General features: G+C 33.2%; 1 protein-coding gene across 2 annotated transcripts; it reads right to left on the reverse strand.

The window, feature by feature from the left end:
- Positions 1-952: 952 nt before the first annotated feature.
- Positions 953-4179, reverse strand: LOC111407261 (F-box protein At4g18380-like). Of its 2 annotated transcripts, none has more exons than XM_023036642.1 (2): positions 2663-4179; positions 953-1519 (listed from the first exon to the last, which is right to left on the reverse strand). In XM_023036642.1, exon 1 carries the CDS (start codon positions 3816-3818, stop codon positions 2691-2693), a length of 1128 nt encoding a protein of 375 aa, XP_022892410.1. In that variant the 5' UTR covers positions 3819-4179; the 3' UTR covers positions 953-1519; positions 2663-2690. The 2 variants fall into 2 exon arrangements, with proteins under 2 accessions (XP_022892410.1, XP_022892411.1); XM_023036643.1 differs by having other exon boundaries at positions 953-1442; positions 2663-4176.
- Positions 4180-10581: the final 6402 nt, after the last annotated feature.

The following is a 10581-nucleotide window of genomic DNA, read 5'->3' on the forward strand; positions in this document are numbered from 1 at the left end:
GATGTTACGTGATTGAAAATGATTAATCAAGAAAATTATGCGTTGAATTTCTTAATTGTCCTTATTTGTATCGTCTGGTAAAATCAAAAGTTTCAAACATGTTTATCATTATAATGTAATGATACATTTTAAAAAAATAATATCGAATTTATATTATATACAGTGCTAATATAGAAAGAAAGATAGCATGGTAAAACTTAAAAATTTTAAATTGTTAGATGAAGTTACATATATATTATTTAAATTGTCTTCAATATGCTCCTCACGTGCGCGATTTCATTAGATATGCAGCGGTAAGACTTGAATGAATGACATTTGCCTAAAATATGATCTATTGAATTCTTAAATTAAAAGTGTTTAAGTAGTAAATTCTAATAATATGTGAAATTTAAATTGAGATACAAAGTATATATTGCATATTTCTTATTATGTATCCCATAAATAAGATAATCTATGTAATTCTTCAATATGATTTCGAGACGTACATGTCAATAGACAATTGCTAAAGCTTAATTTTTTTAATTTTAACTAAACAAAATTTATATATTCTTTATTTAATTTTCGTACCTTTCTTGTATTTTGTTTCTATTATATATATATATATATTTTTTTTAAATTGTCTTAAAATTTCTTTTTTCTTCATATTATAAATAATTTTTTTCAATATAAAATTCTTTTTTAAAAACTCTATAATATATATATATATATATATATATATATATATATATATATTTTAAAGACTTTATAATAACTTTTTTGCTTCTTTTTATTTTTTCCTTTAATTTTATTTTTCTATTTTTATCTGCAATTCTTTTTTCTCCAATTTGTTAAATCATCTAGTTTGTGACATAAATATTTTTCATTTTCAAAAACTTCAAAAACTTTTTCTAAATTTAACACATTCCACACTAATAATAACATACTAAATACAATACTCGTACAACGCATGAAATGAAGACTAGTAATAACATAATCTGCATTGCATTTTATAAAATGTCTCAATTAAGGCAATACAGTACGTCAATTTATTTATTTCTCATATCTGCTACCCATAATTCAGCAGATATGAATATCCAGATAATTGAAAGACACATTGCTCAATGAACCTTAATGGAACAAAGCATAAGCATACCATATTCACAGATGTCGAAAATTAGTAAAGAAGAAGAGCATAAAATCAAAGGCACAAAGCTCAACATCAATCCATAAGAATATGTGCGCCCGTAAAAGCACATGCCTGAACTTAATATAAAAGCAAATGCCCATCAAGCATCAGCTCGACTGTAGGAGGATCATTCCACAGCTCATTATTGATCACCTGCTGGCTTTTCGTCATTGTAGAAGAAAGATAATTTTGGCTAGCTATTTGCCCATGGTACATTATTGTGCTTAAGAAAAAATTGTGTTTTCCCTGCATGTGAATACTCCTCATCTTCCTCCTCCTAGGAAAGTTGTGTTATCCCAGAAAGTTCAATTAACACCAAAAATGGATTCAGGGAGAGTAAGCGAACGATTCAAACTGATAAAAGAAATAAGAAACAATAATAAAAGAAGTGCACGTGTAAATACAAATGCAGAGCAGTGTCAAGATTACCATGCATATAGAAAATGCAGAAGATTATCTCTATTTCAAGATATATGTGAAAGGATTTCACATTCTATTCAGCGAAAAGTAGATAAAATAAAAAAGAAACGTCGCCCAGCATACCTGAGGTACTATATTCTATATTGTAAAAAATTATGTCAAGCTTATGAATTATTTGAAGAACTGACCTACACCTAAAACTAAAAGTACAAGATTAGGCCCCTATTTGTTTCCCATTTTTTTCTCATTAAAATGAAAAATATGATCGTTATCCATCACATCAAGCCACCAAATTTGAATTTCTATCTCTTATGTGGGCCCATAACGACTATATTTTTCATTTTCATTTTTACAAAAATGAGAAACAAACGCCCCCCAGATAAAAATAATATCTGGAAACTATACCATCACTGTCCCAAAAAAAAAAAAAAAAAAAAAAAAGGAATGAATTCCCCATTCAACTTTTTAGCACTTACCCTCAAACTGCAGGCTACAACACACTAAAACAAAGCCTAAAATATAATTAAAAAAGCCACAATATCATGTCTTGAGAAAAAAGATTTTGATAATATTGTTAAAGTTCAAGCAATGCAGGAAATGAATGAGACAAATATTTCCCAGGAATACATCATCATAAATTCAATGTAAACAGATATCATTACTACACAAGAGACGATCATAACACTAAACACAAGACAGAAGACAATTCGTCCAGATTACAAAGGTCAGATTTGAGAAATAGATAATGAATTAAACCATAATTTTACTGTTTACCCCCTGAAACTAATTAATGCAGGAACATATAATTAAAAAGTATAGCTCACAGATAAAAATTGGATTTACAATTTTCAACAGCATAAGCAATGCAAAGTGGTAGCGCTTCAGAAGGGAAACTAGCCAAAGAATCACATATAAACCACCCAGAAAAACATCCTAGCATACTAACGAATGCACAGATCATTGAACTAATACTCAGATTCAAAAATTGCAATTAAAAAATACAGAACACATGCCTACAAGTATAGAGATCTCTGTACCAATTCAAAATTTCCAATAAATCTGTAAAAAGGAATTTACCTCAAACATGTATTCATGGAATCCCATCTCAAAATGAGTTCATTTCCAGACAGTAAGTCCTCCTTTTCACCAGCATCCTTGCAGCAGTTCCAAATGGCTCCTCAAACGCCGAAGCAACCCAACTGGCTTCTGACCCCAAAACCTCCTTGGGCTGCTCACTTGGTCTGATAGCAACCAAGGTCGCCCCTTTCAACACACTCCCATTGGGCAACTCCAAATGTGCCGCATACCACAACCGCATACTCAAAGCCGGTACCAGAGTCCTCTTGGAAGCTGATGAGGCAGATAGAGGCTTCACCCTCAGTTCCTCCAACTGCTCTTTATTCATAGACAACACCCCTTGTCCATCACCATCCGTCAAAACCAAGGTCTCCAACGTCTTGTGCTCTACTATTATTGGCTGCAGCAGGTAATGCCTAGCAGAGGCAGCCATCAATGAGGTTATTGTCCACACAACACGCAGTTTCAAGCCCCCATTTGTGTAAAATGATTCGGGTATGCTCCCATTATCGCTCTCAGCTCCATTATTATCATTGTTACAAACACTGGAACACTTTTTAGCATTCGCAGCCTGAATGACACTGGAGGCTCCAAGAATAACACAATTGTCGAGAGTGGAACCGAAGTCCGCCTTCCATTTAAGCAAAATACCTTCTTCAATCCCGAGCTCCCCATTGGGTAACTCAATTTTCAGAAACTTAATTTCATCAAAATTCTTCAAGACTTGAGTAGGGGAATGATGGGTAACGCTGTTCTGGTCCATATTGAAGTTAAAATCTTCCGAATTCGAAACGATGGGGCGGCGTGGGGAGGAAGTCATAAGCTGGGTAAGTGACTTATAGAGGCCCGAAAAGAAAAGCCGGAAAAGGGATGAGATGGGGTGGCGGGACTTGTCAGCCGTCGACGCCGAGGCAGCGGAGGTTCCCGAAATGGATGAATTTTCATCAGAGATGACACAATCGACACGAACAACGACGTTATCGACCTGAGGAACCAGAGAGTGAAACCTTTTCGAAACGACGCAGCATCGACCCAAGGCCTTGACATCTCCAATTTTGTTAAAGATAATGAGAATAATAGAATCTGGTAGCATATCAAAGTGGTCGACCGGTTCCGGGTAGATTCTGCTATATAGATCTAACTTCATAGAACCCATCTTCAGACCCAAATTTCTTATAAATTCCTATATGTATATGAAAGATGGGGTTTTGGGTGTCGTCTTTCTTGTCAAGATCTGGAAAAAACCGAGTTATAGATAGCCGGGGAGAGAGATCTCAGTTCTGAAAAAAGGGGATTCTTGCTTCTTGATATTGTATTTTGGTGTATGGGATTTTGGAGAGGAGTGGAGGAGGAAGAGATGAGGGGAGGATGACAATGGTGGAGGGGATAGATACAGGATTTGTGTGCGTGTGCGTGTGAGAGGGAGTGGAGGAGATAAAAAAGTGAGTGAAGACGGAGCAGTAACGAAGAAGGATAAAATGAGGTGATTGTTCGATAGTATTATTTTCGTCGTTAGTTGATACAAAATTCTTATTTCTCACGAAAATGGAGCAGAAACAAGAGATGGGGAGGGGGAGACTTGTTTGTTACAGATTGTAAGCCAATTAAAATTAATTTTTTCATCATTATTTCATTATTTTAGTTGTCATTTTTGAATTCTTTTTTTACAGATAGGACCTACTTTATTTCTAACGATCAGAAATTAATTATCAAAATTCCTACAAAACAAACATTAAGAATGACCTTCTTTTCATCAAGTTTTTAAAAATGTTTCTTAGGGTTCGTTTGATTGCAAAGATGAAATTGAATTGAATTGAAAAAGAATTCTAGGGAATTAAATTGCTTAAAAATGGTTTTTCTAAGAATTCTAAATTATTGTGTTTGATTGATATAATTTTTCACGTGAAAAATATTAAAATAAAAGTGTTTTGTGATGTTAGTTTGACTTTTTTTTACATGAAAATTATCAATTAAAGGGATAGATTTTACTGGTATTGAGAATGAAATTTGTTTCTATTGTCAACAAAAAATAAAAATAAAATAATCAAGAAAATCATCTATTTTTTGATATTCGTTTGACTTTGTTTCACATGAAAATTGCCAATTAAAATGAAATATTTTTGTACAATATTTCTTAGAATTTGTTTCCATTACCAAAATAATAATAATAATAATAAAATTAACAATGTAACTGGAAACTAGTATTGGTGGGAATCGATAATTATTATTTTCTTAAGGTTAAATTGTCTTATTTCATTATTTTATTCAACCTTTATATGGCTCAAGCTATCATCGAAGCTCAAATGGTACTCGTTTGTCCCTTCAAATTGTGGATCCTTCATCAATTGTTTAACTATGCATTGTTATTGTAGGAGTAAGTCGCTTATAATTAGAAATCAAATTAGAGAATAATTAATCAAAGAAACATAGAAAACCCACGTTGAGGGTATTGTAATTTTTTATTATGCAGGGGGGTGGGTAATTCTTTTTTAAAATAATCCCCCACGCCCCGCCCCCTCACACAGCATGTGAGGGGGCCTGTACAGAACACAGGGCCTGTACATTAGGTTTTTTCCAATTTTTTATTAGGGTTACTAGCCAAGAAAATCTCCAAGTAATTACTCTGTCTTCACTTTATCTTAACAAACAAGACGTAGAATAGCAATTTGATTTGGTTAAGATTGCTAAGATGTTTAGAGATGCAACTTGGTGTTTGGTGAATAGCGTCCGTTTAGTGGGCAAGTTGGATTTGGTTGGAGTGGGCCCATTTCTGCTAAAATTCATCAATTCGACCACATTTTTTCTTGAATATGTCAACTGTAAACTCTCTCTCTCTCTCATTCGTATAAAAATATAATCCGAAATTGAAACATTTTTTTAATGAAAATTGATCTATTATAGCAATTTATAGGAATTATAAGACATCAAGAACACATTTTCCACACGGCATAAAGGATGTACGGTGTTTAGAATTAAAATCGAAATGGTTTATTCGTATCTTTTGTGTATATGATTAATTTTGCTCCTTTTTCAAATGCTTGGTGAGACTCGTTTTTCTGAAATAACTACATAAGAGACAATTACAACTAAGATATGTAATAGAGCAAAGATGTTATCACTTTTCAATTTGTAATACTTAGATCTTCAACTTTCGACTTTGGATTAGTGAAATCCTAATTGATGTTTCAACCTTTCGACTCTGCTTTACGATAACTCGTCCCCCATGATTATAATGTAATGAAATTATAGTAAATTGTTAATTATGAACTACATTCAAAGTTATTATGAATCTCTCTCTTTAGTTAATTATAATTTCATTTTGATAACGACTTCATAACAAGATTAACTAATAATTGATATATAAATCACATGCACAACTCACACACGAACAATTAAAACTTATCAGTAAGCGACGAGCTCGCACGCGCACACACACAACTCAAACTTAGGTGGATCAAATAATATATTAGTGAGTGCCCATAAAACATAGAGCTGGAAGAGAATTATGAAGGTTCAATTATGTTGAATCACATCACATGGTTACTGATACAAATACATAAAATATATAATACTGTATAGTTAATTTATTCATTTGATGATACGTTTTCTTAAAAATACATTAATTCCTCACAGAAAAATATGTGCAATAAAAACATTTGTGTCCCATTTAGGTAATCAAGAATCATGTGCGTTAGGATTAAGATCTGGGAAAACTATGTAGGCAAAGATAGAACCCACACATTATGGCATGTGTCGATGTTTTTCTCTTGGTGGGGGGGGGGGGGGGGGGGGGGGGGGGGGGGGGGGGGGGGGGGGGGGGGGGGGGGGGGGGGGGGGGGGGGGGGGGGGGGGGGGGGGGGGGGGGGGGGGGGGGGGGGGGGGGGGGGGGGGGGGGGGGGGGGGGGGGGGGGGGGGGGGGGGGGGGGGGGGGGGGGGGGGGGGGGGGGGGGGGGGGGGGGGGGGGGGGGGGGGGGGGGGGGGGGGGGGGGGGGGGGGGGGGGGGGGGGGGGGGGGGGGGGGGGGGGGGGGGGGGGGGGGGGGGGGGGGGGGGGGGGGGGGGGGGGGATCACAGTTTACCAGTAGAGAAACGGATCATACCATGCCGTGCAGTCCGTACTAAACAATAAAATATTTGAATATATTTAAAATATTATTCATTCTAGTAATGTGACCCAAATTCTAATGAGTATTGAAGTTCTAGTTGAAGTTGTCTTGAAGAGGTCAGAATTATGGACCGAAAATAAAAGTCGCTGCATTTTCGCTAGCCTACTGCTAGTTGGCCGCTTGAGCAGCACCAACATATTTTTTACAGAAACTTTTCGCTCGCCTGACACACTAACGGTGGGGCGACAACCCGCCTATCGCATTTTGGACTCCTAATCATCTACAACCTAATTTCTAGAATTTTATATATAAGTCACGGCTTGTATTGTTTTCATAACATATATACATTTTTAGAACTTTAGATCTTAGTTGAGAGTATTGAAATCTTGTTATAAACGCAATTATTATTGATCATAGTATATTTCTCCTCCTCTACCTATACTTTTTTCTCATTTTGGGTTTTCGCATAAATTTTGATGTTCTTAATCTATTCTTGCTTATTTCATTATCGTTGTTATCTTGCAATCAATTCATAACATTCACATTATATTAATCACATTTATGTCTCAAACTTTTTCTTTTCATTGCATTTTTATTCTTAAATTAACATTGCTGATTATGATTTCTTTCCAAAATTTCTTTAAGAAAGATTACAAAGACCCATTTGGTTATTGTATTTTTAAGAAGCAAAATGAATAATAATCCAAAAATACGATTAAATATTCGATCCATTTTAAAACTCCTTAATAATATTTTGGGACGAAAATCCTTATTAAGGACAATATTTTCTAATCAATGAAATGTTAAAAATGAAAATGTGATAGAATGAAAAATTTATTTACTGAATATTAAGTTGCAACATTATCTCTATTGAATTCGTGCAAATCTCTATTTAATTAGTACATTTTTTATTTTTTTTAATAATTATTTGGAGTCAATTGAAATAAATATGTATTGACGACACTTCTTTGAATCCTTCAAATTTCTCTTTTTAACCTCGACGATCGATCCATTAAAATCTTCTTAAGTGATTAAATTCGCGATCATGAAAAACATAAGAAGTGCCGAACAATGTTGTGACAATAGCCTTTCCATACTCCAAGTCAAGAAAACGAAGCAATGAAAGAAAATATAATAATTTAATGAAATTACCTCACGTTTCTTTGATAATTCTTTATATAAAAGTTACATATCAAGTCTATATATCCTTTTTAGCTACATCTTCAATCGTGTTCCATCACATTTAGTTTAGTTCATCAAGCTTGACAAAATAATAGCAGAGTCGTGCCAAATCTGATTCACACCACAGACAGATAATCTTGTGAATGTGATCATAATAGGGGTATAATGAATACGATAATCTAAAAAACAAAATTATTACATCAATATCTCGTTAATTCCGAAGACAAATTAAAATTTTTGTTCCCACGTCAAAATCTTTACCACTACTCGACACCAAATGGAATCGATATCAATTTGATAAACAAATTATTTAAAATAGTGAGAATAAGAATGCATGTCTAAGTACATATACAAATATAAATTATCAAAATTTGCAGTTTTCCTTAGATATGATTCACATAACGATAAGGATAGGTCTCAATCTCTAATAAAAAACATTCGTGCAGTCTCTAGAAAATATCATTTATGGTTTTAATTAGCTGTAATTCCCTAAAATTCATTGGTAACAACGTAGATGGATGGATTTATGTTGATTTCCCTTTCAAACGTGAATTATTCTTAAAGAATAAGGTAATTTATCCCTATTGAAGTTGAATAATGTTACATGTATCTAGCAGGTTACCCCTTCACCTTAATGTCATATAACTTGATGATGATCACCCGTACAAATAAATAACATTACTCATTTTTTAATATCATCACATTATTTCGAGAAAAATCAAGTCAGTTTGACACATCTGCTCAGACCTCCATGTTTTTATTTTTTATTTTTTACCTAAACGAAGACAGTATAACTCGTAAATCTCAAAAGAATAGAAGAAAAAGGAAAAAAAAAAACGAAGAACCCACGAGTGGCTTTAGGGTCACTCAACTATTAGCATTATCAATGACAACTGTTATTCAAGTTCTGAAGTTATGAAATGGAATTTTAACTTCAACTAGTCCATAACAAGGTTATACACAATGTTTCATAATGAAAAAAATATTGAATTTACATTTTTTTCTTGAATACGATCTACTACAACGCAATTACCTCGTACATGTTATTGAACAAATAGGTAGAACTTCACAATCGAATAGGATCCAACTGCAGGGAAATATCAATTATTCTTAGACAATGACACCAAGGGTCGCACACATGGATCTAGAATATATGAACGTTCCATCAAAAGAAAATTGCACGGTATGCTTTACTTATTCGAATTGAATCAACTCTAGATGTGCATCCATTATACTTCTTATGAGATTATCCTATTTTCTTTATTAATTTGACAGGACTTTTAATTTTGCTTTCACTTGTTGAAGAACTTTTTAATAAAGCGACTTGCATAAACTTCGTTTTTTAATTAATTAAGATATGAATATTCCGTAACCACAAATGAAGCAAAAGAAGATCATTTGACAAGACTCTTGATTTTGCTTCTACATCTTGTTAAAAAATTTCCTACAAAAACTACCTTCTTTTAAAAGCTCTTCTAGCCCAATATAGGTATTTGTATGAAACTCACAAACATACAAAATCGTAAACAAGTAATAGATTTGAATGAGTTAAGAGTTCTTGTCCCATATGAAATAAACTCAATTCAAATTTACTAATTATGTACGGAATTCAAATTATATAAAACAAAAGAGAGATTTTGATTTGATTTTTGCTAAATTAATCTAAGAAAGCAATAAAAAGTTTGATTTTTATCAAAAATGTATAATTATATTAAATTTCAACTCCGCATATTATTATCTATTTTAATTCTTGATTTGTTACCTAGTCTCATCCATGTATTCTTCACAATTGATAAAACTAATGTATTTAACTTTTTTTTTTCAAGACAAATTAATTTTATTCTAACTGCCACCCGAATCTACTCCTAACTCGAATTCAAATGGTTAGAAAGTTCTAAATTTTGGATTATCTATATTATTGCAAGTGATAAATATAATTCCTAACATCTATTACACATGTTAATTTTGCTGTGTTCTAAACTTATTGTGAATCTCCAAACGTTACAACAAGTAACTATTTATCTAATTGGTGGCTAATTAATTAAATAATATAGTATGTATGCAAAATTATCAAGAAACACAAGAATTAAACTAAAATGCTAATCTTGAATATAATAATAATAATAATAATAATAATAATAATAATAATAATAATAATAAGATTCATCCCATCCAATACAAAAACGGGATCTAACCTAACATGATTTTAAATAAATTACCAAAAGAATAATGAAAAAATATCACCCGAATTATAAAAAAAATACAAAAGATGTTAACCTTCGACTTCAAAGTTGAATTCTTCAATTTCTTAATTTAATTGACATTCAATTCTTGCTAGGGCTTGATCCACTTTTCTCAAAAATATGGTAATTGACTCCTAGTTCTTGATGAATATGATGATATTATTGTATATGAAAAAGCAAAAGAGGGTTTGTTCAATGTTTCTCTCAAATTCCCTGTTTATAAGAGTTAAATTTAAGTCAAAACCTATCCAATTTGAGTTACAAAAGAGTTTATATCGCTAAAGGAAACTATTGATTCATCTACCAAAATGACCTGCGATCTAAATGGCTCTCGAGTCATTAAATTTTAGGTCTCACGTGTCGTGCCCCCCCCCCCCCCCCCCCCCCCCC

The sequence above is a fragment of the Olea europaea genome, chromosome 13, assembly GCF_002742605.1.
Source record: "Olea europaea var. sylvestris chromosome 13, O_europaea_v1, whole genome shotgun sequence".
Lineage (NCBI taxonomy): Eukaryota > Viridiplantae > Streptophyta > Magnoliopsida > Lamiales > Oleaceae > Olea > Olea europaea.